The 23,806-nt window shown below is 51.0% G+C and overlaps 7 protein-coding genes across 7 annotated transcripts in view; 2 read left to right on the top strand and 5 right to left on the bottom strand.

Moving 5' to 3' along the window:
* Positions 1–4: 4 nt before the first annotated feature.
* On the bottom strand, positions 5–2,077 carry PFICI_00553 (uncharacterized protein; the record flags this gene model as incomplete). The annotated part of the gene is made up of 1 exon (XM_007829134.1): positions 5–2,077. One exon carries the CDS (start codon positions 2,075–2,077, stop codon positions 5–7), a length of 2,073 nt encoding a protein of 690 aa, XP_007827325.1.
* A 526-nt stretch (positions 2,078–2,603) lies between these two features.
* Positions 2,604–3,817, bottom strand: PFICI_00552 (uncharacterized protein; the record flags this gene model as incomplete). Its single annotated transcript, XM_007829133.1, has 2 exons — positions 2,604–3,302; positions 3,512–3,817. The coding sequence occupies 2 exons, from the start codon at positions 3,815–3,817 to the stop codon at positions 2,604–2,606; spliced, it is 1,005 nt and encodes a 334-aa protein (XP_007827324.1).
* A 1,337-nt stretch (positions 3,818–5,154) lies between these two features.
* Positions 5,155–9,013, bottom strand: PFICI_00551 (Carbamoyl-phosphate synthase arginine-specific large chain; the record flags this gene model as incomplete). The annotated part of the gene is made up of 4 exons (XM_007829132.1): positions 5,155–6,491; positions 6,555–6,694; positions 6,868–8,563; positions 8,677–9,013. 4 exons carry the CDS (start codon positions 9,011–9,013, stop codon positions 5,155–5,157), a joined length of 3,510 nt encoding a protein of 1,169 aa, XP_007827323.1.
* A 4,544-nt stretch (positions 9,014–13,557) lies between these two features.
* Positions 13,558–14,586, bottom strand: PFICI_00550 (heme-binding peroxidase; the record flags this gene model as incomplete). The annotated part of the gene is made up of 1 exon (XM_007829131.1): positions 13,558–14,586. One exon carries the CDS (start codon positions 14,584–14,586, stop codon positions 13,558–13,560), a length of 1,029 nt encoding a protein of 342 aa, XP_007827322.1.
* A 3,888-nt stretch (positions 14,587–18,474) lies between these two features.
* PFICI_00549 (uncharacterized protein) lies at positions 18,475–19,806 on the top strand (the record flags this gene model as incomplete). Its single annotated transcript, XM_007829130.1, has 1 exon — positions 18,475–19,806. The coding sequence occupies one exon, from the start codon at positions 18,475–18,477 to the stop codon at positions 19,804–19,806; it is 1,332 nt and encodes a 443-aa protein (XP_007827321.1).
* A 1,595-nt stretch (positions 19,807–21,401) lies between these two features.
* On the top strand, positions 21,402–22,655 carry PFICI_00548 (COP9 signalosome complex subunit 4; the record flags this gene model as incomplete). The annotated part of the gene is made up of 1 exon (XM_007829129.1): positions 21,402–22,655. One exon carries the CDS (start codon positions 21,402–21,404, stop codon positions 22,653–22,655), a length of 1,254 nt encoding a protein of 417 aa, XP_007827320.1.
* Positions 22,656–23,423: 768 nt separating this feature from the next.
* The window catches only part of PFICI_00547 (uncharacterized protein), a gene marked incomplete at both ends in the record, with an annotated part of 1,105 nt that continues 722 nt past the window's right edge, over positions 23,424–23,806 (bottom strand). Inside the window, one exon of the mRNA XM_007829128.1 lies at positions 23,424–23,730. Within this exon, the coding sequence (XP_007827319.1) occupies positions 23,424–23,730 (307 nt within the window). The remainder of the gene's footprint in view (positions 23,731–23,806) is intronic.

Raw genomic sequence — 23,806 nt, 5'->3', positions numbered from 1 at the left:
CAAGTCAATCTATCAATACCATGGACCCAGCAGCCCTCCCGCTTTCCAATTTCGAAACCAACACTACGAGAAAATGATCCTTGGGTACTTTTGCGATGGTCGGATATCTTTCAAACACTCTAGGTCGCGATAGCTGAGCATTCCATTTCCAGCGATCCCCGTCTCTCCTGATGGGGTTACCGTGTTCATCTCCGTTGACGAATACCCTAAAAGAGCAAACTTCCTCAGCTGGCGCCGACGAGTACAACATACACTCTATTGAAACTTTCCGGACCTCGAATTCAGTAGTCTGTGTCTTCTCCCACGTCGCAGAGGTTACATCCATGATGGGCTTTTCTTTGGCCATAACAAACAAGTTTTGATGCAAAAGTATCAAGTCTGTAGAAAGGGCTGGCGCCAGCAGCGGAGCGGTTCGCTTTCTTGAAATGGTCTCATAGGCGTAGGCGTACCGCAGCAAATCATTGTCGGCATAAGCCTTTGTGGCAAACGTGATGCCTAAGGGCATTTGCTTGCTCGCCATCAAACCCATGGGGAGAGTGATGCAGGGCACGCCCAGATGCTTGAGCGCCCGGCCGCCGTTGGAATACTTGATGCCATCTTGTAGAGCATGCTGCATGGACTGGAAAGACTCATCGGCATCGGCGTACGCAACGTCTCCATTGGTTGGAAAGGCCAGGAGATCAATGTCTTGTGCATCCATCCATAATTCAAGGGTCTTCTTTCGCATGTTCTCTAAAGCTGGGAGCGCCTCGTCCATGCCGGCAAAGCTGTACAGCGTCTTTTCCTTCCGGTCTCTCACTGCTTTGATCATATCGGAGTATCTGACTTGATTCTGTACCTCGGAAAAGCGGGACGCGTCATCCATGGGGGCAATGTGCGGGTGAATTTCGTCGGGGTTGGCAGCCGCTAGATTGGGATACTGGGGACTTTGATTATTTCTTAAAAAGTCGTCCCAGGCGGTGGCAATCATCTGACAGCGCTCGATGCCGACCCACGCCTCGGTCATCCCAGGAACGTTACAGCCTTGACCGGGGAAATCCTGTTTGGCGTACTGCTCAAGCAGAGGGAATTCCGTTTCCACCACCGTGGCGCCGAGTGCTTCGAGGGCGGCCTTGGCCTCTCGCCAGAGTGCGAGGACATCTTCGTGTATGAAATGAGATGGCTTTGCGTCGGCGTGCCCAAGGAAGCATCGTGGCACTCCGATGCGTTTCCCAGAAAGCGCATTGGCATCCTCCAGGCCGCTATAGTCTGCTGGGCGGGTATCTGATGATTTAGGGATCGACACAACTGGATTGTTTCTCCAAAAGTCGATACCTCGTGCTGACTGCACGTCGTCCGACACAATAACGTTGAGCACATCGAAAAGGTCACGCATGGACCGTGTATGGGGGACAATAACGTCGCAAGTCGGGTAGAGTGGCCATTGTCCACGGTTGGGTATGACGCCGCGCGAAGGCGAATAACCGACCAGGGCGTTATTGGAGGCAGGAGATCGGCCTGAGGAGACCGTCTCGCCCGCAAACCCAAAAGCGGCCAGACTCGCCGCCGTCGAGGTGCCGCAGCCGTTGGAAGAGCCAGACGCGCACGCCGTGGTTGAATATGTCTGGTTGTACGGGCTCTCTGCCCTCCCGTAGAGTCCGCGCTGGCTGCCGCCGTCGGCCATGGCCGGCATGTTGGTCTTTCCTAGCACGATGGCGCCGGCATCTCGCAGAAAGGTGACAATGGCAGCGTCTTCTGAGGAGACCAAGTCGCGGAATGCTGGAGATCCAGCGGCTACAGTCATACCCTTGACCATGAAGCTGTCCTTGACGGTAAAGGGGATGCCTTCAAGAGCTCTAGGTGGTTTGCCCGAAGCACGGTAGTCATCGGACCTTTGCGCTTCGTCAAATACGTTTGGGTTCAGAACGCAGACAGAGTTGAGCCTGGGGCCTTGGCAGTCGAATTTTCCAATACGATGGAGATAGAGTGACACCAACTCCACACTCGTGATGGCTCCAATCTCGAGAGCATATTGAAGCTCACGAATAGTAGCCTCGACCAGGTTTAAATGCGTGGGATTGCACCCGGAAGTCGCCATGGTTGGAAGGCTGTCGGGGGATGAATCCGTGCCAAGAAGGAGGAAGTTGGAACAAAATGTGTTTGAATAGACAGACAAAGCAATCGACGTATTTGAAAGATTAGAGTGCAAATTCAACTTGCGTTGTATCATGTTCTTTTTATCTAGAAATCTCCCTCTCAACACCCAGGCTGCACTATAGACAAGCTCGGGCCAATAGTGAACCTGAACGGGCTATAGTGTCCTCGCCTCGAGCTTCCCTCCCTAGAACTCTCCCCTCTAGTGGCTCCATAAAGCTTTTATACATTCACGCAGCCAATCAAGATATTTTTTGTCCAAGTAGTAGTGGAGGTTTGGTTGCACCCAACCATAAAGATACGAATCCAGGCAATTTTGCATCTTCATTATATAATAATATATTCCAACTGGTATGCAAACCTGATAACATGTCGCTTCGGCTCCTCCCTTTTACGCTACTTCTTGTGGAGCGCCATGTACCCTCGTCATGTCACCTTTCCCCAGAAACCCGTGGGTCTGATTGAACAAATTACATGGGAGAAATTGTCAGCGCTTGGATTGTCTGAAAGTGGTCCAGGAAGCTACCAGCTTTCAGTTCAGGGGTCCACAGAGCATCAATCTTGGCCGCCGCGTGAGGGCTGAGAGGGCCTTTTTGTATCCCCTCAAGGTTGCTCTTCCACTGCTCTATTGTCGTTGCCCCAATGACCATGCCGTCGTCCTTGGTGAGAGCAGAGTGGTAGGCCACCCAGCGGTAGGCCATTTCTGCGCCCGAGATGCCCTCGGCCTCGGCAATCTCGTGCCACTTATCCAGGGTTTGCAGAGTCAGAGGCCTGCTGTAGAGAAAGTGGTGGATCTTGCCGAGGAAACTCTCTTTATTCCAGCGTCCCTGGAAGGATTCCGGATCATCGCGGAATGATTGCGCGGGCTTTGCAAGGAAGCTGCCGGCCATGGGGCTGTAGGCTACAAAAGTGATGTTGTGTTTCCGCAGAACGGGGAGTAATTCATCTTCAGGCAAGCGGGCAATGGGGTTATAGCTGCCTTGAAAGAACGATGGGAGTACAAAGTTGTTTGCTTTGCAAGCCTTTACGATTTCCTCGATCTGCGCAGCGCTGTGGTTGGCGAGTCCAAAGTGCTTGAAAACGCCCTCCTTGTAAAGCGCATCAAACCCAGAGAGCATCTCTTCGACAGGGACACGTGCGTCCGGGGCATGCAAGTAAAGAATTCCAAACTAGATATTAAAAAAAAAAAACATCAGTCGCCTATTGTGTGATTATGACACCACCCGACCATCCGACCATCCGGTCCGGCAGGTCCGGTAGCTTTGAAGAAGGAAAGGAGTCGCCTCAATGCGTTGCATTGTTGGTGGATGGGCTCAGAAGTCAATGCGATTGAGAATGGAAAAACAGTATCAAGGCCATTCATCCGTATGATACTCACCTGCTCAATTCCAATCTTGCTCAAGCTCTCTTTGGCCTGAGCAATGACATTCTCCTTGGTTGCGACCAGGGCAGGATGACCACCACCAGAGAGTTTAGTGTCAATGGAGAAGCCGTATTGCGATCCCAACTTGATCTGACCAAGCCACTCCTCGCATTCTTGATAGGCAACGGCGCTGTCGATTCCGCTGATTATGTCCTTGCTCTCCAAGAGTGGTTCCAGCCATGGCTTGATGTCATCGGCAGAGTTGTAGCCGTGATTCTTGTTGAAGAGACCGGCCCCGAAAAAGATCTTTGGCGCGCTCATGGTGGTTGATGATTCGTGATTGGTAAGCGCTTGAAGTCCAAGAGAAGGAACACTTAGGGGGAAGAAATGGATCTTGGAAATCTGGGATTGCAGTGGTATAATTATAATGATATCGCCAACCAACAGAAATGCGATCCTCCATTCAAGGTAGCGCCTTTTGCTGTTGGCGATTTGGTCTGTGCTCTAGCATCGCTGAACCAATTATAAGTCGTGCATTCTTGTGGCACAGCTCCGTCGGTTGTGCGTCTGCAAGTATGTGGCACTGTAATTGTCCGTCACAGATTCGTAAGCCCTGTGTAGCGTGGTTGGGCCCATGATAGCTGGTTTACGAAAGATGCATGGGAAAGCTTACAGGCGGAGGTTTGTAATCCAAAGGATGGTATACTCGGGAATTGGTCGGTATCGATGGCGAGGATGGTATGATTACCATTCGCTTGATCGCTAGAACATAGGAAATTCCGGTAATTCGTAGCTGACATCGAGTATTCTGCAAAGCATTTCTCCCACAGACCCTCAACAGTACTCAGACGGTTTTTGAAAGTTGTTGCCTGAATATTTTTTTACTGTAGTACGACACGTCAGATGTGACAGTCTTGAATGGTTGGCCTGGTAGAAAGGTATTGCCCCAGAAGCACGCGTAATTCTTGACTAACTGATACAAGAATGACCGCAAGAGCATCCATCTATTGGATATCCACCCAAAGAGCAACACCCCTCATCCTTGGCCGAGGACAGTCTCCCCGTCTTCCTGTCGATGTGCCTCATTTCAAGACTTCGCTTTGGACGCAGGTGCTGCACTGCATGAATTGACCCTTCGCGCCTGTTCTATTGCTTTGGAATCTAACCTTGTTGCGTTCTTACAACACAGTCTGGCTAGGAAGCTGAATGAAAGTAATACGATCTTCTCAATCAATTTGCACATTCGAAAACATATGATGCCCTTGCCAGCCTCGTCGACTCTCCTACACCAAAATAGGCACAAATAAGAGACCGTTTCTGGATTCTTGTCGTACAGCAAATGTACGAAGGCGTAGCACAGCCAAGACCTGGGTAGTCCCCGTTCCCTGTAACGAGAACCACGTTTCCTTGCATTTCAAAACACAGTAGAGTAGAGTATATATTTAAATTCGCTTTATATTCAGTATAAATCTCAGACCCAAATATTGCCCACCACGCAAACTCGCAAACCGTTAATCGAACGCCTGCCAGACCGACCCGAGTACCTCGCGGTCATGGAATGGTACGGATATTTAATATGGTGAAGGAACAGGCTTTCTTTTTCTCTTCCTTCTCTCTAGAACCCGATCCCAAGATTTTCATTACCTCAAATGACTTATTTACAATGCCTTGTTGCCAACAAAGTCGGACCATCGGCGGACTTCAGAGGGGATACCCTCCTTGCGAGGCAGCTTCTCGCTCATGCACTGAGCAAAGAGCATGGCCGTCTGGGGCTCCATGAATAGCGGAACGCCAAAGTCGACAGCGTTTCGGCGCATGACGTAGTCAACGTCGGTGACTGTCCTGGCCCTGGACATGGCCAGGTTGAACACACCACGGATGTTGTACTTCTCAAAGACCTCACGGAGGGCACGCTTATCCTCCTTGGGGAACTCGATAACCTCGACACTGACCTTGTCCTTGGTGCTCGACTCGAGGAACTCCTTGACGTGGTTGTCGGCGGCATAAAACTTGTAGCCAAGGGGGGAAATGTAGTCGGCAACCTTGGTCAACCAGTCCTTAGAGATCTCTCCACCAAAGAGGATACCCTCACCAGGCTCAGGGACACGGAAGTTCATGGACGACTGCAGCGAAGTCCAGTAGGCCTCAATCAGGTCCTTACCGAAGCAAGCCATCTCTCCAGTACTGGCCATCTCGACACCGAGGAAGGGGTCGGCACCAGCAAGACGGGTCCAGGAGAACTGAGGAACCTTGACAGCGAGGTAGTCACGCTTCTTGGCCATAAGATCAACGGGTTCGGGGACGTCCTGGCCAACCAGAGCCTTGGTGGCAACATCAATGAAGTTGGTACCCAAGACCTTGCTGACGAAGGGGAACGATCGGGAAGCGCGCAGGTTGCACTCAATGACCTTCAACTGAGGCTCGCCACCCTCGGGGTTCTCGGCCTTGATGATCTGCATGTTGAAGGGTCCAGTGATCTTCCAAGCCTTGGCCACCTTGCGAGCAATCTCCTTGAGGCGCTCCAGGGTACGCTCGTCCTGGTTAACTGGGGGCAGAACCAGAGTGGCATCACCAGAGTGGACACCAGCCTGCTCAACGTGCTCACTAACAGCGTGAACGAGGAGTTCTCCGTTCGAGGCGACACCGTCGACATCGATTTCCTGGGCACCCTCGATGAACTTGGTGATGACAACAGGGTGGTCGGGAGAGACGTTGCTGGCGGCCTCAAGCTTCTCCTTCAGGTCTTCCTGGCTGCGGATGACAGTCATGGCGGCACCAGACAGGACGTAACTGGGGCGGACGAGCACAGGGTAGCTGACCTCCTGGGCAAACTTCTCAGCGTCAGCGACAGAGGTAAGCTCCTTCCAAGCGGGCTGGTCGACGCCAATGCTGTCGAGGATCTCAGAGAACTTCTGTCGGTCCTCGGCCTTGTCAATATCCTCAGGGTTGGTACCGAGAACGTTGGCACCACCCTCTGCCTGAAGACGGAGGGCAACTTGAGTCAAGTATGTCAGCTGTTTTTCTTCTCCTGGCAAGAGTGCAAGGTTTGAGGACTTACTGTTCTGCGGAAGCTGACCACCCACGGAAACGACAACACCAGAGGCATTCTCGAGCTCGTAAATATCCATGACACGCTCGTAGCTGAGTTCCTCAAAGTACAGCTTGTCGGCATAGTCGAAGTCAGTACTCATTGTCTCCCTAATTAACGTATCAAGTCAGCATTCTTGTTCGCCTCGGTTGATTATGATATCCTCCGTGCTACTAGGACCAACGTGGGTCGTTCGGGCCACAGCACATAAACAGTTCAAGAATTCTACTCACGGGTTGTACTATGAAAAAGTTAGCAAGGTCTTGGTGTACAAATTTGTGACGAAGGAGTACATACGTTGATCATGACAGTCTTCTTCTTGAGATCGCGAAGAGCAAGACTGGTCGAGACACCGCACCAGTCAAACTCGACAGAGCTACCGATTCTGTAGACACCGCTTCCCAGGACGAGAGTACCCTGGTCCTCAAAGGTGACATCGTGAGAGCTAGCGTTGTAGGTAGTGTAGAGATAGTTGGTATCAGCAGGGAACTCGGCAGCCAGAGTGTCAATCTTCTTGACCCACGGTCGGATACCCATGCTTTGACGGAGAGCGCGAACAGCAGTCTCCTTGCTCTTGACGGCGTTGGCAATCTGCTTGTCAGAGAAACCGAGCTTCTTGGCCTTGAGTACCAGGTCACGCTTCAGGTTCTCCAGGCTGCCAACGGCTTCCATCTCGCGGACACACTTGACAAGGTTCTCGAGCTTGTACAAGAACCACTTGTCGATCTTGCTCAGCTCGTGGACCCGGTCAACTGTGTAGCCCTCGTGGAGCATAGCCTGGCCAACAGCCAACCATCGTCGATCAGTAGGGTTAGCAAGGACATCGTCAAGGTTGTCGAACTTGTCACCCTGGAAACCGAGGAAGTTGGGGTCGACCTGTCGAATGGCCTTCTGGAAGGACTCCTCAAAGGTTCGGCCAATGGCCATGACCTCACCAACAGACTTCATGGCACTGCCAATGTCGCGCTTAACATGCTGGAACTTGGCGAGATCCCATCGGGGCATCTTTGTGACGATGTAGTCGAGAGACGGCTCAAAGTTGGCGGTGGTAGTGCGGGTAACGGCGTTCGGGAGCTCGGGCAGAGTGTGACCAAGACCGATCTTGGCAGCAGTGTAAGCGAGAGGGTAACCAGTAGCCTTGGAGGCCAGTGCGGAGGATCGAGAAAGACGGGCGTTGACCTCGATAACACGGTAGTCAAGGCCATCGGGCTGCAGAGCGTATTGAACGTTACACTCTCCAACAACTCCAAGGTGGCGAACAATCTTGATAGCGGCGGATCGGAGCATGTGGTACTCCTCGTCGCTCAGGGTCTGACTGGGGGCAACGACAATAGAGTCACCAGTGTGGGTACCAAGGGGATCAAAGTTCTCCATGTTGCACACGGTGATACAGTTGTCGTTGGCGTCACGAACGACCTCATATTCGAGTTCTTTCCAGCCCTTGAGCGACTTTTCAACCAAAATTTGAGGAGAGAGGGTCAGAGAGCGAGCGGCCATGTTGCGGAGCTCCTCACGGTTGTTGGCGAAACCAGAACCGAGACCACCCAGGGCATAGGCGGCTCGGACGATAATGGGGTAGCCGACCTTGTCAGCAGCATCAAGCGCCTCATCAACAGTGTTGACAGCAATGGAGTGGGCAATGGGGATGTTGATCTCGTTCAAAGCCTTGGCGAAGAGATCTCTGTCTTCACTGAGCTCCAGAGTGTGAACACTGGTACCCAGCACCTTGACGCCATATCGCTCAAACAAACCCATGCGCTGCATCTGCACACCCAGGTTCAGCGCAGTCTGACCACCAAAAGACAGGAAGACTCCATCTGGACGTTCCCGCTCGATAACGTATGAGACGTATTCGGGGGTAACGGGGAGGTAGTAGACCTCATCGGCGAGGACGTGGGCAGTCTGGATAGTGGCAATGTTGGGGTTGATGAGCACCGAAGCGACACCAGCCTCCTTCAAGGCCTTGAGAGCTTGGGAACCTTTACAAGAGCTAGGTTAACATTCAGGAACTCTCATGACTCGTAGTTAACCGCCAATTGGGAGCAATTGTTTACTTTGCGCAGGCGCGGGTATAGTCGAGGGGGCAACCAACCAGAATAGTCGAACTCTCCGGCTTGACCAATGGCAAGACCACCACTACCGATGACGAGGACCTTCTTGACATCGACAATCTCCTTGGGTTTTATGACACCGCTCTCAATGTATGCCTTTGGGTTGGGGGCCTCTTGGGAGACAGCAGCACAGGCTGCCGAGGCTGTGAAGTTCCTCCTCTGGTTCCATTGCTCAGCGCGAGTGGCAGAGACCAGCTTGGTGTAAGCGGGAGAAGGCGAGCTGGTCAGCTGTCGGCGAGGCAGCGCGGTCGGGAGACGACGACCATGGCGGAGGACAGCAGCCGGAGCTCGCTGGGCGAACTTTGTGGAGAAAGCCATAGCTGCTACCTTGGAGGGGAGCTGTGACAAGAGCTATGGTCTCCAAGGTGTGGACTGAAGGACCTCTCGAGAGACCTGATCTCGAAATTGCACCCCTAGCTAAGGTCAATTGAAAGCTATCTGAAGGGGCAGAAGAGAAAGTTGGTCGAGGTCGAGGGTTAAGAGGAAAAGGTCGGTCTCTCAAGGATGCCGGGAGTTCGTGACTCTACCGCCCCGGTCCCTAGTTCTAGTAGTAGCTCTTTTTCTCAGTGGGCAGCGATAAGATAACAATGAGGGACAATTGACAAGCTCAAGAAAAAAAAAATTCTTAGAATTGGCCCGCCAAGGTGCTGTGCGCTAAGCTGAAAAGTGGTTTGGCGTGCAGATAGCACAGTTGGTTCCCCTGCGATCTAGGACCGGTCACGGGGATCTCATATGCTGGTTCCGCGAAGAATTTTCCCATTGTCACCGCAAAACAGTTTTCCCACGCCTCGCTCCCAATAGAAATTAAGATGTCTTCCTACTAGACAAAGCAGGGAGCATTTGTATGTGCATGGGCTTTGGCTGCGTGCCATTGGTTCTCCCGCCGCAAAAATTTGCAGCTCGAGCCCAATGATGTAAGACGGGATACCCCAGATCTATCCAGCTTCAGGGCTCTCTGACCAGTCTCGGACCATTATCGGAGCTCGGAAAGAGTCAACAACACAACAAATCTGGCGAAGCGGATCACGATCAATAATTCCACGCAGAATAAATTGGTGGCATCGATGCAGATCATCATCCAAGCTGGCCATCGCCGATGCTGCGGAACACAAACCCACGGCAATTGCCAAACTTGCTCGCCGCGAGCGTATGGTGATGGGACGGACCCTTGTAGTAAACATTTAGAAACGGTTCATACAACTTTTTTTTTTTGCCAATTCCCTATTCGAGCGTTGCAACCAGTCTCGCTTGAACACTCTTTCAACGAATCAGCTGCAGTGTAAAGTCCAATTCAAGGTTGAAAATTGACATTGCCCCAGTTTTCTCAACCGCGACCAATCTATGTCAATCTAATATATGGTCGACTATTATTTCGACCCCATAAGGTTTATGGTCCGCATTTAAGCGTGGCTGCACGCACTTCTCACTGCTTCCAAGTTCAGCCCTCGGCATTGCATTTATTGCTAGTATGTATTCGTGCGTACACCATAGTACTATTCCGTACTATGGTCACCCACCATATCGCCAAATGGATATTGTCAATCTTGGTGACGTGGTGCCGTGTATGACAAGGAATAATACACCCTGCTCCCGATGCCGCGACCATAATGAGCAATACTAGGAAGATGAGTCAATGAGCACCGACATGCGATCAAGACATGACTCTTCACAAACACCTTATGCGTGCGTACTCGAATTCTCATGGGTGGTGAATTAAACTTGGGCTGTTGCCGTTTTATATCTACCATGTGCAAATTAGTATACAGTCTGAAGTGCCGAGTAATGCGCATTACTTTGCAGCACAATGGGATTTAGGCCAAGTTGCAATCAAGCTGTTTTCAGAAATTATATCCTTATTAATTTGTTGTGCAGTGGTGCGAAGTAAAACAGTACCGCACTTTGTAGACGTTCTTAATCAGTAGTTTGGTGATGATTTTATTAGTTTTTATTTTTATTTTATTTTTTCTGAGCCTCCCAAATCCCTCCCCTCCTCTCAAAAAGGAGAGCAAGTCACAATGCACAATCTCATGCGCGACAATTGATCTGCGTGCTGTGGCTAGGGCGTTGAACCTGCTCAATACCAGCGTGCCAAAGGCGCATGACATTCATACCTATCTTAATCATGTATGTAACGTGTATATCCTCACTTTTTAGCATTTGAATGCTGTCAGCCCTGGAAATTTTAGGTCACTCAAAAGTGGCTGTACCTGCTTCTCTGAGGCTGGATCGAGAGGCGGCCCGACATCAGGCTTTCCTAGGTAGGTACCTGCTGGGCGGAAGCTGGAGTGGCCTGGGCGGGCCTTGATTGCTGAGTCGGAAGAACTAACGGTCCGCCCAACTCCACTCGAACCCGTGGACATCATCTCCCTTCCCCAGAGTAACCTAAAATGATGCCCGCCTTATCACATGGTAAATCGGTACCTTTCTTCCTTCTACACATATTTCTTCTGTGCCAAACACAAAGAGATGACCATGACTTTCCAAGTTGCCATGCTAGGCACAAGCGCTCTTTGGCGCAATTCCACAATGATCTGTCCGTGATATATTTGCAGATTGTACAAGTAGGTGTGGTAAGGTGTTTCAAACGTCTCTTTCATATATCACGGCTTTCGTTTGCCTTGTGTTTGTCATTTCATCTTCAATGTACCGGGTTAGCACAAAGGTCATTCCGTGTGTTTCGTGCACAATATCATTATTGAGATTACGGCTGCCATGTTCGTGAGCCCGTTGTCGTCATTGTCCCTGATCAATCCGGACTACCAAATCCATGGAATCTGTTCAACTTCCAAATTTCCCCCTTCGTCCTGGGCATGACGAGTAAACTGCCTTTTGGGTCCTGGGTATGGACAATAAACTGCCTTCTGGGTCCTGGGTATGGACATTAAACTGCCCTCTTGGTGGCAGCACAGCGGTTGCCCTTTGGCGTCCTCGGTATGACGTTAAACTGCCCAGGAAGTCGTGGAATACAGCCCTTTCCCGACATCACGATCTGAGCATGACGATATGGAAATGCTTACGAGTTGCTGGATGCGACGAAGCCCCCACGTCGCCAGCATGAATGATATGCATGATTTGCATGAGAATTAGATTCCCGCGATGGACACGGCTCGAGGAGACGGCGCGCGATCGCCGCAGATGGTATGCAATGATATGGTCACCTCCTTGTGAGTCTCATGCTAATTTGTTGCTTTCAGGTGCATGAACCCTAGGCGTTTTGGTATTCAAGAATCATAGACAGCACTGAGGAAAATCTTGCAGGAACAGGGCAAAAATGAGTGTCGCCGGACAATTTGCAAGAGAAGCAAAAATGAGGTCCATGAATGACAATTTGCATGAGCAAGGCAGAGATATCTCTTTCATGTGTGGAAGCGCGCGCGCAAACATCTGGCATAGAAGGAGTTGCGGGCATTGGGAGCTTCACAGGTTTAGGCATGGTACCAAGTAAGTCGGAAGTCCGCGGCTGATTTATTTGTTTCGTCCACTCACTCCTTGATAGAAAACTAGTCTTTGACGGGTTGCATTCGTCCTGGGCAAGACCTTAAACTGCCCACACGCCGTCGGAGTTCATCGTTCTGGTCTCTGAAATTTGTACACAGCATCTATCGAGTTGTTCCTACATGGCTGAAGGTAAAGACTTCAGCCAGATGGAAGGCGACGGATTTTCCGCGCCCATGGCCCAAGTTCGATGCCAAGGGGCGGGAAATCGCGTCGTTCTGTGTCAATTGAAATCCAACCCCTGCCACGGGATACGTGGAGGTTGCGCCATCGAGGGCATAATTGATTGGTAATGCTGAGCAGTGTGACGGCTGCTCAGAGTTTTTTGAGATTGAGCTGTCAGATCACCTAGGTGTAGGAATACCCTCCTGCAATCTAGGTGGCCGCCATCATGCTTGGGTTCTTTCTGAAGGAGATAAGCGCGATAGTTAGCGCTGTCCTGCTGGATCGGACGCATCAACAGACAACAACCGACTACTTGGTGCGTCCGTGAGCTACGGCAGAGAAGCGACTATGCTCCGGAGCCAGCGTCTGGGACTCGGCCCAGGAGAATCCAACCCTCATTACGACAAGCGTCCACCTTCTCTGCGAGTCGGAGAATCTTAGGAGATGCAGGGTGAGAGCATGATGTGTGAAAAAGACCTTCGAAAAGTCCGGGGCCGGGCTGGTCGCGTCTCTCTGTAGGCAGTCATCCGCTTCGGCGGCCAACGGCTGCCTCAAAGGCCCTCGGCTCGATAAAAATGTCATATCTGTAGGCCCAGGGGTCCCCAGAATGGAACACGGGCTCGAGTGTTTCTACTGCGGACGGGTGGACGGAAACCTTTTGACAATGGGCGGCAGCAGGTGCGGGATTTCTATTCAAGTGGGATGACGCTGGATTCTCTTGATCTGTACATAGCTGAATAGCGTAAATTCAAGCCTGACATTGCCGCCAAACTGCTTCTGAAAAATATTTGCATAATCGTGGTATACTGATCATAACCTTTCGATCACTCTTGTCTTAATTTGTGGAGATTGAAAGCTTCCGTTCCAAGGATAAGCATCGACCTACGATTGCGCTTTGATCTTGAAAGAACATACCCAATTCAGACTTTGTGGCGATCAAGTTCATGCTGTCCAACTATTGTACTGCAATTGGTGTATTCAAGGTGCTTTGTACCACGTCTTATATATATATAGATCAACCCACTTGTCTCTCAAGTGGTCTTAATCCTGGTATCCAGCCGTCTGGCCTGTATAATCTATTCTATCTCTAGAGCCTCGTCTTTGATCTCTACTTCCATAAGTCTATACGCGCCTCTGTTAGGCACATCATGTACCACTCTAGTTTCTCGGCGCTCTCTTTCTGCCGGGTCTTGATTATTTCATCATAGCCTTGCACCGTCCTTTCTCTTCTGGAACTTCTCGTTTTCCTTCTGTAGAGGAGCCGCCTCGTGGCCAATCTGGCCCTTGCCCTGGTCGCGGGGCGTGTCGGCCGTGTCGCTCTTCTTGGGGGCGCTCTGGTATCCGCCCTCGACATTCTCCTCATTGACAATGTTGCCGCTAGCGTCGCGCACAAGGCCCAGCTCCAAAAGCTTGCCAAAGACGGCGGCAAAGTGGGCGAAAAAGAGGTCCTTGTCCTTGGCGTAGCGCTCCACCCACGGCCGGAACGCCGCGTCCGACAGGAGCGACATGTCGGTCGGCAGCATCATGAGCTCCTCGGGCTCCTCGCCCTCCTCGAGCTCAATCTCCTCGTCCACGTAGACGAATTGCTCGAGGCCATTGGCCAGCTTCTTCTTCTTCCAGTCGTTTTGCAGCAGCAGTCGGTAGTACTGATTCGAGAAGCGGGTGGGCTGGTTTACCCACTTGCCCTCAAAGCCGGAGCGGTCGCCGTGGCAGCGGCCGAGGTTGTGTGCGCCCGACAGGGCCACGATCTCCTGGTCGTTGAAGCCCATGCGGTAAAAGATGTGCCGCAGGTGGTCGGAACCCTGGGCGGCGTCGGGCAGCCGACCCCGCGGCGGCACCTTGCTGTCGTCGGTAAAGTCGGTTCGGCCGCCCTGCCACTGGACCTCGGGCCCGCCCATCTCCTTGACGGCCACGACGGCGGCCAGACACCAGAGATCTGCGTACGTGATCCAGGGGAACTTTTCCTTGACGGGCTCCAAAAAGGCCCGGGCGTGGGCGAGGCCGGCATTGGCCGGGTCGCCGCCCTCCTTCTCGTATCTCATGCCGGCGCCGTTGGAGCCACCCGTCTTGGAGGCGGCATCGTATGTGCCAGCAGAGTGCCATGCGAGGCGTACGAGGACTGGGCCAGCAGAGCCATCGTCGTACTCTGGCTGGTGAAGCAGCGCGCGCACGGCATCTTTCACCTCTTCGAGTTGGGCCGAAGACGGCGCTGGTGGATTACTTGATGGCATACTGAGAGAATCTGAAAAAAGGAAATGGGGTATCGATTACGGCAGAAACATATAAGATGAATTGGACGATCTCTAGAGTGCGCAGTATAAATATCTGGAAGAGAAAAAAAAAGTGCAAATTCAATAAGCGGACAAAGAAAAAAGGAAGAAGAAAAAAAATCATGACCATGACAATGCGATGTCAGCGCACTGGCATGTGGCAATAGCCTCGGCTCGGTAACAAGCCGCCAGCCCACAATAGCGGTTCAATCAGATCTCTAGAATTAGGAAGAATGTGGCCGGTCTGGGGGGCTTCACTACTCATGGTCGTTATCGTGAAGCTGAGGCGATCCAGTTTTTTCTCAGAGAGCGGGTCTTTCGAGGAACTGACCGTCTCTTGAGCCCACGGGGAAATGGCCCACCTCGAATCACCAGGGCCCGAGGGCCATATGTATACTTACTTTGAGATGATGAAGAAAAGAGGGTAACCATCACCATCAGCCTTGTCGGCAACTTCGGGCTTGCAAAGCAATATGCTTATCAGTATTGTTATCTGAAGAGAAGAGACCGACCGGCAGGGCCGTCGGAGCCCTTATGATTTTTTTTTTGCTTCCACATGTCAGACGGTGCTCAGCTGACTCAGGTATCCACCACAAGCGGATGGCGATAATGATACTTAGTATCGTCGCAGAGCCTCGAACAGCAGACATCAGGCAAGTAATGATTGGCCGGCTTTACAAAAATCCGATATTCGAATCGTCCACCAAAGGTCGTCTGCTTGTGGTCGAGCACTGTATGTCAGCAACCAAAGCCGAGGGCTGTATTTGGGCCGATGGCGGAGTAAATACTTATTATGTACAACACTTCTTTTTTTCTTTAAATAATTGGTGTCAGCAAGTGAACTCAACACGAGATGACCTAGGTGAGGCCAGACTTATAGGTGATTAACTGTTTCATGTATTGTGCGGTATAGCCAATGCGGTTCGCAATTTGAGATCGATCAAATGCTCCCGGCTTTTGAAGATATGACAGCATTTCCAGCTCGGGAGATCCTAGGCTGCTCTATTCTCTGCCGTTAGTTGTCCTGGCCGCCAAAGCAGGCGCTGGGCCACAGACAGGCCAAGATAGCCTTCCAACGCGCAGTAAAGATCGGCGGACCGGGCGGGTGTCATGAAGAAATAGCCTTCCTGGCTAGAGGTAAAATTATTGGTCAGCTGACCCTTGGCGAGCATTGTACAGAGTATGAACAATTTAACTAGAGAGATCAATCATATAATCGTAGCCAGATCACGAGACACTCATCTCGTCCAACCTTTGGGTCATTGCTTAGACAGAGTTTCAATCAGCCACCGATTTTGAATCTGGTCTCCTTTCTTGTGCAGTTGTCGGTGTGAGCAAACAGCGGACTCCCAGCCTGCCCAGTCCCCTTCTTTATAGTCATTCGCTGATCACTGCAGAGTTTACACGGGGTGCAGCGGAGATGGGCGTGTGATCGTCATGATGTCAAAATGACAACCAGGTGGGAGATTGTGGGAATTCAGCGTCCGGCTGACACCGTAGAGTCGCAAAACCAAGCAACAGTCGATGAAACCTTTGCGCCTCTTCCGCTTGACTAGAACCATCTATCATTACCCGTTAACCTTCGAGCGAGTTTCTAGAAGAAATTGGGCAAACGGGAAAAGAGAACGGTCTTGCTATTAGTAGAAGACGCACCAAACTATGGGCGAGAATTGGCAATGATGACGGACTGATCTTTTCTTTTTGAACTTGGGATCTGCCCACGCAATTCCCAGCGGGGAATAATGTGACGGTGCCCAGGATAGTCCGCCGTTTTCAAATCCCTGAAGTAAGTTCAAGGCAGCGCCGGGGCCAAAGGGGCCATGGAGATTTCCTCGAAAATGGCGGGGCTCTTGGCGTCCGTCTGGCGGAGGCTTAGCTGAGGGGCAATTGGCTGGTTTTGCCAATACATAGTAAAAGGCGGATCGCATTCATTAATAGAGTGAATCGGGACCTGAAACCCCTGACCAAACGGATCCGTTTTCTTTATCTCTGGCAGGTTTAATGGGAAAGGAACATGGGAGCAGCCACATACTAACCCGTAGATGGACGTCGGACAGGCCCTGACTGTTGAGACCCTGCGAAAATTGAAATGTGCACCTCGTACCTACATGGCGCAAAGAGATTCGAATGCAAGATTGGGTGTGGTCTTGGGCTTCTTGGTGGTTGGTCTTGCTTTTTTGAAAATGGGGGGTCCCGGTCCCCTTTTTTCGTCCCTTTCCTCTGTTTGGAAATTCCCGTGGCAGAGGTTCAAATGCATCTGCGACCTGCATATGAGCTGCAGTAGGAGCCAAAGCTCCATGCATTTGGTTGCCCCTCTTCGATTAGGATATCCATCCCCCCAACCACAACTGGCTGCTATTACCAACCATTGCCGAGTCTGAGACGGTTCCCATTCCATCTGTCCCTCTTTGCAATTGAGTTTCTTCTTATCAATTGCTGCGGCGGCTTGCTAGAAACAGAGACAGAAAAGGGCAGCTGCGCACCTTTTTCTGGCATTAAATCAGCCCATATGCATAATAGAACATGCAACGCGCGCATGCCGCATAGCTAGTCCCGATTTGATCTCCAACATTACTGTACCTACATTGCATTTGCCTGCTTTTGGAGGAACACACCAACGCCCACGCACCAGCACGCAGCAAACAGATGATCGCCGCCCAGGCATCTGATCCTCTTCTTTCCGTCACCCGTTTCACACACACACACACACACACACACACACACACACACAACGGACAACCTTAATCACACAAACACACAGACACTCTTTTTTACATCGCCACGCTTCCTCATTCCTTCTTCTGACCATCAAGTCATCTTTTCTCTACACACCTTTTTTGTTAAACAAACAACCACTCAAGAGCACATCACCTGCTGCCAATACTACCTTAGCAGTACATCTTACGACTGCCTGCCCTGCTGCAACAACCAACCCCAGCTGAGCAAGCGGGCCTGCGGACTTGCGCGGCGTCTTCACTATCCCGCCATCAAGGGCCGGATCCTCAATACGGAACCGACTGTCTCAATTTACTTGCATTAGCTGTCCCATTGTTTCCCCACCTCTGCTTCTCATTCTCCATTTCCCTTTGTTAGGAACTCCCAGCTCTCGTCCCCCATATCGTCGTCGGGCGACGCTCTTTTAACACACTCAGCACTGCACTACACTACACACATTACCATTACACACGCACCAGCTTGCCGAGAAAGCCGTTTCTCCTTAGATTGGCACTCCGTGTCCGATTGGTAGCACCACACTGGCTTTACACTAAGACGATTGATTGTGCATCCCTGGCGCCCACCTTGTTAACCAATTTGGAAATCAAACTGCTTCTCGCCCTCCTCTCCTTTCGATCCGACTCTCGAAGAAAGACGCTGCCCAATTTTTTTTCTCTCTCCTTCCGCCGAACCTTATTGTTGGCTTGACGTTTCCCACCTGCATTCGTCCTACATTGATCGTCGATTGTGCGTTGCCTGGTGCTATTTTGGATTTCATAACAATCCTGCGACTTCTTCATTCCTTTCCCACGAGACCACTGGCTGGCTGGACCGCTACCCATTTCCCCTCAATACGAGCAAGCGACTTATAGATACGATCACACCATTTTAGCTTGCAGTCGAACCGCCATTCTTGACTTTGGGCCACATACAACGAAACTCGATTGTTTGGCAAGCGGTCCTCTACTTCGCCGCCTCGAATTGTAACGTTTCCTAAAGGGCTGAGCAATTGATTCCGTATGCCTCGCACAATACAAACTGGAACAGATTGGTTATCGACTCAGTAAGGTGTCTCGTCGGGCCATTGGGCAACCCTCAAGTCGACCATCCTGAGCTCGCATACCCAATTTCACCATGTCTTTTCTGGTGGCCGTTCAGTCTGCCATCTTCTACATATGCGCTTGCACACCATGTGCACAAGCAAGGGAGCATCGCCAGTCCAAGAAGCAGGCGATCAAGGACCGGGAGGAGAAGCAAAGAATACAGGCAGAAAACCCGCATCTGTACCAGCAGCCGGATCCTTTCAACACGAATCCATACTGGAATGAAGAAATTATGATGGGCCCCAGCTTGCCCAGCAAAAAGTCTACACAAACCAGCAAGAACACTAGCCAGAGGGCCCTGAACAGCGCCGGACGGGACAGTCGAAGCACGACAGATAGCAGCATAGCCGTTGGTATGACCCATATTGGCAGCAGTCCGACTGTTGTACCAGAAGATACCGACTCTACGTTATCGAAAACATGGTCAGATGACTGGAACAAGAAGAGATATCAGCGTGAGGATGAGGAACTTTGGGGAAGAGGGGAGTTCTCCCAGGCTGGCCATAGGCTCATGGACGCTATTAAACACGCTGGAACGTCGGCCGGCCGCATGCTGGATGCCTTGGAAGCTCTGGCCAAGGAACCCAAAGAAGTCACTGATGCGGACAGGGTAGATTTCTACGCTCCAGCAAGACACCCTCCAGTGAATGACTATCACCCTCCGATTGTTAGTCAGCGCCCGAAGAACAAGAATGCTGCCAAGTGGATGCTACAGCCTCCACCATCCGCCAAGGTTATGGAAGGCAAGGTACCCGTCAGCAGGAGCGCCAGTCAAGCAAGCAGGCGAACAGTTGCTAGCAATGGTCCGCCCTTGGGCAGACAGGTTCAGGAGAAAATGATTGATGCCAAGCTGCGGAGTGGAGAGTTGCCCACAGAGATCGAACTGATACTCGCATCTCGTACGATTTCGAACCAGAGGCGAAATACATCCTCGAGTCGGGGCGCGCTCAGCCAGCGAAGCGCACGGAGTAGAAGTCTCTCGTTGGAGTCTTCTGATTTATCAGACGAGCTCATGAAACAGAAGCGGCGCAGTCGCGTCAGAACACCCGTGACACCCGACATCGACTCATCTGATGATGAAGAGTTCTACCGCGGTAGCCCAATCTCGGACCGTCAATCGACGCGAGCAGCCCGCCGACCAAAACTCCAAACAATCAAGAGTTCCCGGCCAAGCAGCGAGAAGGCTAGTCCGACACGGAAGTCGACATTGAAGGGAAATCGCCCTGCGCGTGTAGGCTCCCCTTACAGGAACGTGTCCGACCTGGCCTCGCACCCTGAGGATGCAAACAAGGCGGGCACTGAAGAGCTCTCGCGTACAGCAACAATTCAGCCAATTTCTACCACACCTGGACCAGCGGCTTAGGACGTCTATGGCAAACGACTTGTGAAATCAGAGGCCTCGGATCCACCAAGCCCTGACAAGCTCTGGCGCATAATGCAATGCGACAACGGCCTCCGACTTTTTAGATGAGCTGGGGATGGCGCGAAACCCACACTTTTTTTTTAACCTGTTTCTTTTTATTTTATAATGCATTGGTTCTGGATCCTTGATATTGGGTCATTGGTAGGCCTCAAAACGCATTGGGAAGGCATGGCGTATGGGCGTTTTCACGGGAACCAGCATAGCTTAGCATTCTACACATGGGCATATTTGAACCTTTTAAAGCATTCATGGCTTGGGAGTCAAAATTGAATATGAAATTGATCCAGCATTCTTCTCATGCAGCGTTTTGTGAATTTTGTTTGGCCACGAAAAATATCCGACATTAGAGGTAGCCAATAGAGTTTCATGCAACCATGTGTGCCTTGATTAGTCGGCTGCTGATTGCGTACCACTGCAGGTTCCTGCGAGTTAGGCATACCGCGTTTGACAGGGCTCAAGCTTGTTTCTGGTGACTTTGGTTTGTTTTCGTTCTATTCTTTTCAGCTTGTCTTCTCCTTGTCTTTGCTCTCATCACTCTAGAAAGCGGCGTGAAACTTTTGCCGGGGCCATCTAGGTATACTTGAATTTCTATGTACGCGATACATTAATGGTCAGTGTCTCTCTCCAAGAGCTCCTGTATGGTTTGTTTATAGGGTAGCAATGACGTCCTTTCCATTTTGCCCTATCAACATACGCAACCCAGGGGGGATGTTCTTGAGCTTGGCGTGATTCTGTTACAGGTGGGTTCTAGTTGTAGTATACAAGTCCATTTTCAACAGTAAATCATATATTTGACGCAGGGATGAATTCGCGGCATTGTGTGTAAGACTTGCATGGAGAGAAGCAAAGAAAAAAGAAAGAAAAGTGTGGTAGGACAAAAGGGTCAGGCACGGCAGCAGGATAAGGAGGGTATCAGAGTATATCTATAGAGTAGATCTATTGGCATGCGTCTAACATTGAGCATATTCGGCCGCCCGCACCTCCGAGGGAGTTAGCAGAAGAGAGGAATGATTAGTAAACTTGACTGATGAGTAAATACTCATATCATCATAAGAAGAAGGAGATAAATCTTCTTGATGGGTGCAGTTCAGAGTCATTGTCTTTGCACAGATTGCAGCCCGCAGGTGGAGCATTTATATTCAATCACATGCACCCCGCAAAGGCCAAGGGAATTATCCAGGCGCTAAGCATAAAACAACCCTGGCAGCACGGAGCCGCTAAGAGGAGGCTCAAAAAGCCAGGCAGCCAGCCAAAACGAAAGCCAGCAGCGTACGTCTCAGGCAAAGGGTTCCCACCTGGGAAAGAGCTCCCCCGCATTCGGGCCAAAAACAGGTGTGCAACCAGAGCAGGTGCAGGCAAGCAAGCTCTCACTGATTGATTACACCTCTGAACCTCGACCTCGATTTGCAAACGGACCTGCCCAAACAACGTGAACTCGAACGGACCAGACACATCAGACTGTCATATTTTCAACCATAACCCCCCGGAAAACCGACAGCCTCGTAAGCAACGTTCACGCCGTACATTCATTCAGCATGGCTTCAAAGCCTGTAGCCGACGCCATAGCCACGGCGCAGTCCTCGCCCGATCAAGCAGCTGCCTTTGAATCCCTCATCAAGAGCGTCAAGAGCATATCGTCACCCTCGTCCATCTCGGTTGACCTCAGAGCCATAGTCGATGCCTTATTCGGCGGCTCTATCAGTATCGTGGCGCTCCGGCAGCTAGTCTCCGACTTCACCACTGTTTTAAAGGACTTCAACAACGCCAACCTGTCCATCGAAATCGGCAAATACATGCTCGAATTGCTCGCAAACCAGCAATCCACCTTCCACGATCAAGCCGCCGATATTAGGTTTTTGATTGCGGATGGACACGAACATAATGAGGACAACCTGGAGGCTGCAAAAATCTTGGCCGAGATTCCTCTCGACAGCGCTCAGCGCAAGGTGACCAATGAAGACCGCGCCAAGATTTGGATACGCATCGTGCGCAACTACCTCGAAGTCGACGACACCACCACTGCAGAGACCTACCTCAACAAGCTCAAGAACATCATCTACACAGTCAGCGATCCCGCCTTGAATCTACACTTCAAGCTTTCGCAGGCTCGCATTCAAGATGCCAAGCGTTCATTCTTGTCGGCAAGTCAGGCGTACCATGAAATCAGCTTCTCGACGGCCGTCTCCGAAGACGAGCGTCTGCTCACCCTGAGCATGGCTATCAAGTGCGCCATTCTGGCACCGGCTGGTCCAATGCGAAGCCGTGCGCTTGGAAGACTGTTCAAGGACGAGCGCGCTGCCAACCTGGAGGAGTTTGGCATTCTCGAAAAGATGTTCTTTGACCGCCTACTCTCCCGGGACGAGGTTGACAAGTTTGCCCAGAGTCTGTCTCCTCATCAACTCGCCACCACGTCGGATGGATCCACAGTCCTCGCAAAGGCCGTGGTTGAACACAATTTGCTGGGCATTTCGCGCCTCTACAGCAACATTGGCTTTGAGGCACTGGGTGTGCTACTCGGTCTCGATCCGGAAAAGGCAGAGGACACCACGGCCAAGATGATCGAGCAGGGAAGACTGGTGGCCAGGATTGATCAGATTGACGAGATTATCTGGTTCGAGGGCGGAGAGGCATCGGGCGAGAAGGGCAGTGGTAGGGCTGAAGTGACGGTAGGCAAGGAGATGCGGCGGTGGGACTCCAACGTACAAGGTTTGGCCGAAGAGGTTGAAAATATTACGAATACCTTGCAGACACAATTTCCAGAGTTTGTTCTTGCAAACCTGGTAGTGTAAACCGCAGTGGTTCCGCGGTAATGAATGATGATTTGCACGGCGTTTACGGTGTACATGGTGGCATAGATAGAGTATAATGGATGGCCGCAGTAGAGGCTTCCATAATATCATTAGTCACAGATGATCAAACTGGACGAATGAATCAAGTAATCCCTTGCTGGGCTGAATGAATGGCTGAATAAAAGACCTATTCATACGCAGCCACGAGGCAGAGGAATGAAGGTAGATGGATGTATTGCAATAAGCGTTTGTCGACCAACAGCAAAAGCTTCTTCAGTGGCTGAGTGTTGAATTCTAGGGTAAGTTGGCCTGGCAAAAGTTTCACCATCTGTTTATTGTATTTTCCACATGGGGTTACGAGACACCGATTTCAATTTTTGCTTTTTGTCCTTTGTTCCTCTCCAGAGTCTTTTATCTTTTCGCTTTCTCTCTCATTTCTTTCCTCTCACTCATCGTGTTTGGGATAACCTTGGCAACGAGTAGTTCAAATCTTGCCAAAGGCTCTCGTGTTAATCTCATTCTTTGATGTATTTATATTCAAAGCTGCATTGATCATGTTCCTGAAGAGTAAGTTCGCTGCATAGTTTGAGTAAAAGCAATATCCCACTAGATTTCTTTCATCGAGTGCAGTCTATCCATGTAGAAGCTCTTTTCGACACAAAAATATTGCATCGCATGATTACATTCAAAGGGGGTTCAAAGTGGGTTGCAATCCATGATATTTATCCAAGCGGCAAGGCATGTGCAGGACGGGGGAAACGGCATAACTCAATCAAGATCACGCTTTCGCACAATTATCCACCCCTGGCTCAAGAGTCTGGGGTTGCCTCTTTCCTCCTCGAAAATCAATTCCTCAATCAGTTTCCTCTGTCTCTCGTCCGACACGATGGAGCTGATTTCTGTAGACTGTGCTTCCTCCAAGTGCAGGATCTTGATCAGCCCCTCGGCCACCTTTTCTCCAATCAAGTCGTAGCCAGCCTCGGTGAAATGCACACCGTCTGGGTCCCAGTATTTTACCCGGTCTTCTGTAGACATGCTATGGAATGGTACGGCCTTGTGAAGGTCAAATGTGTAGCTGTTGTAACGAGGGTCGGTCTTTGTCAGCAGCATGGCAGGAGGGCATTACGAGCAACAAGGCGAGACAGAGAGAG

The sequence above is a fragment of the Pestalotiopsis fici genome (assembly GCF_000516985.1).
Source record: "Pestalotiopsis fici W106-1 unplaced genomic scaffold PFICI_Scf_1, whole genome shotgun sequence".
Classification (NCBI taxonomy): Eukaryota; Fungi; Ascomycota; class Sordariomycetes; order Amphisphaeriales; family Sporocadaceae; genus Pestalotiopsis; species Pestalotiopsis fici.
Note: the sequence above shows the minus strand (reverse complement) of the source record. Positions and strands in the feature narration are given on the sequence as shown.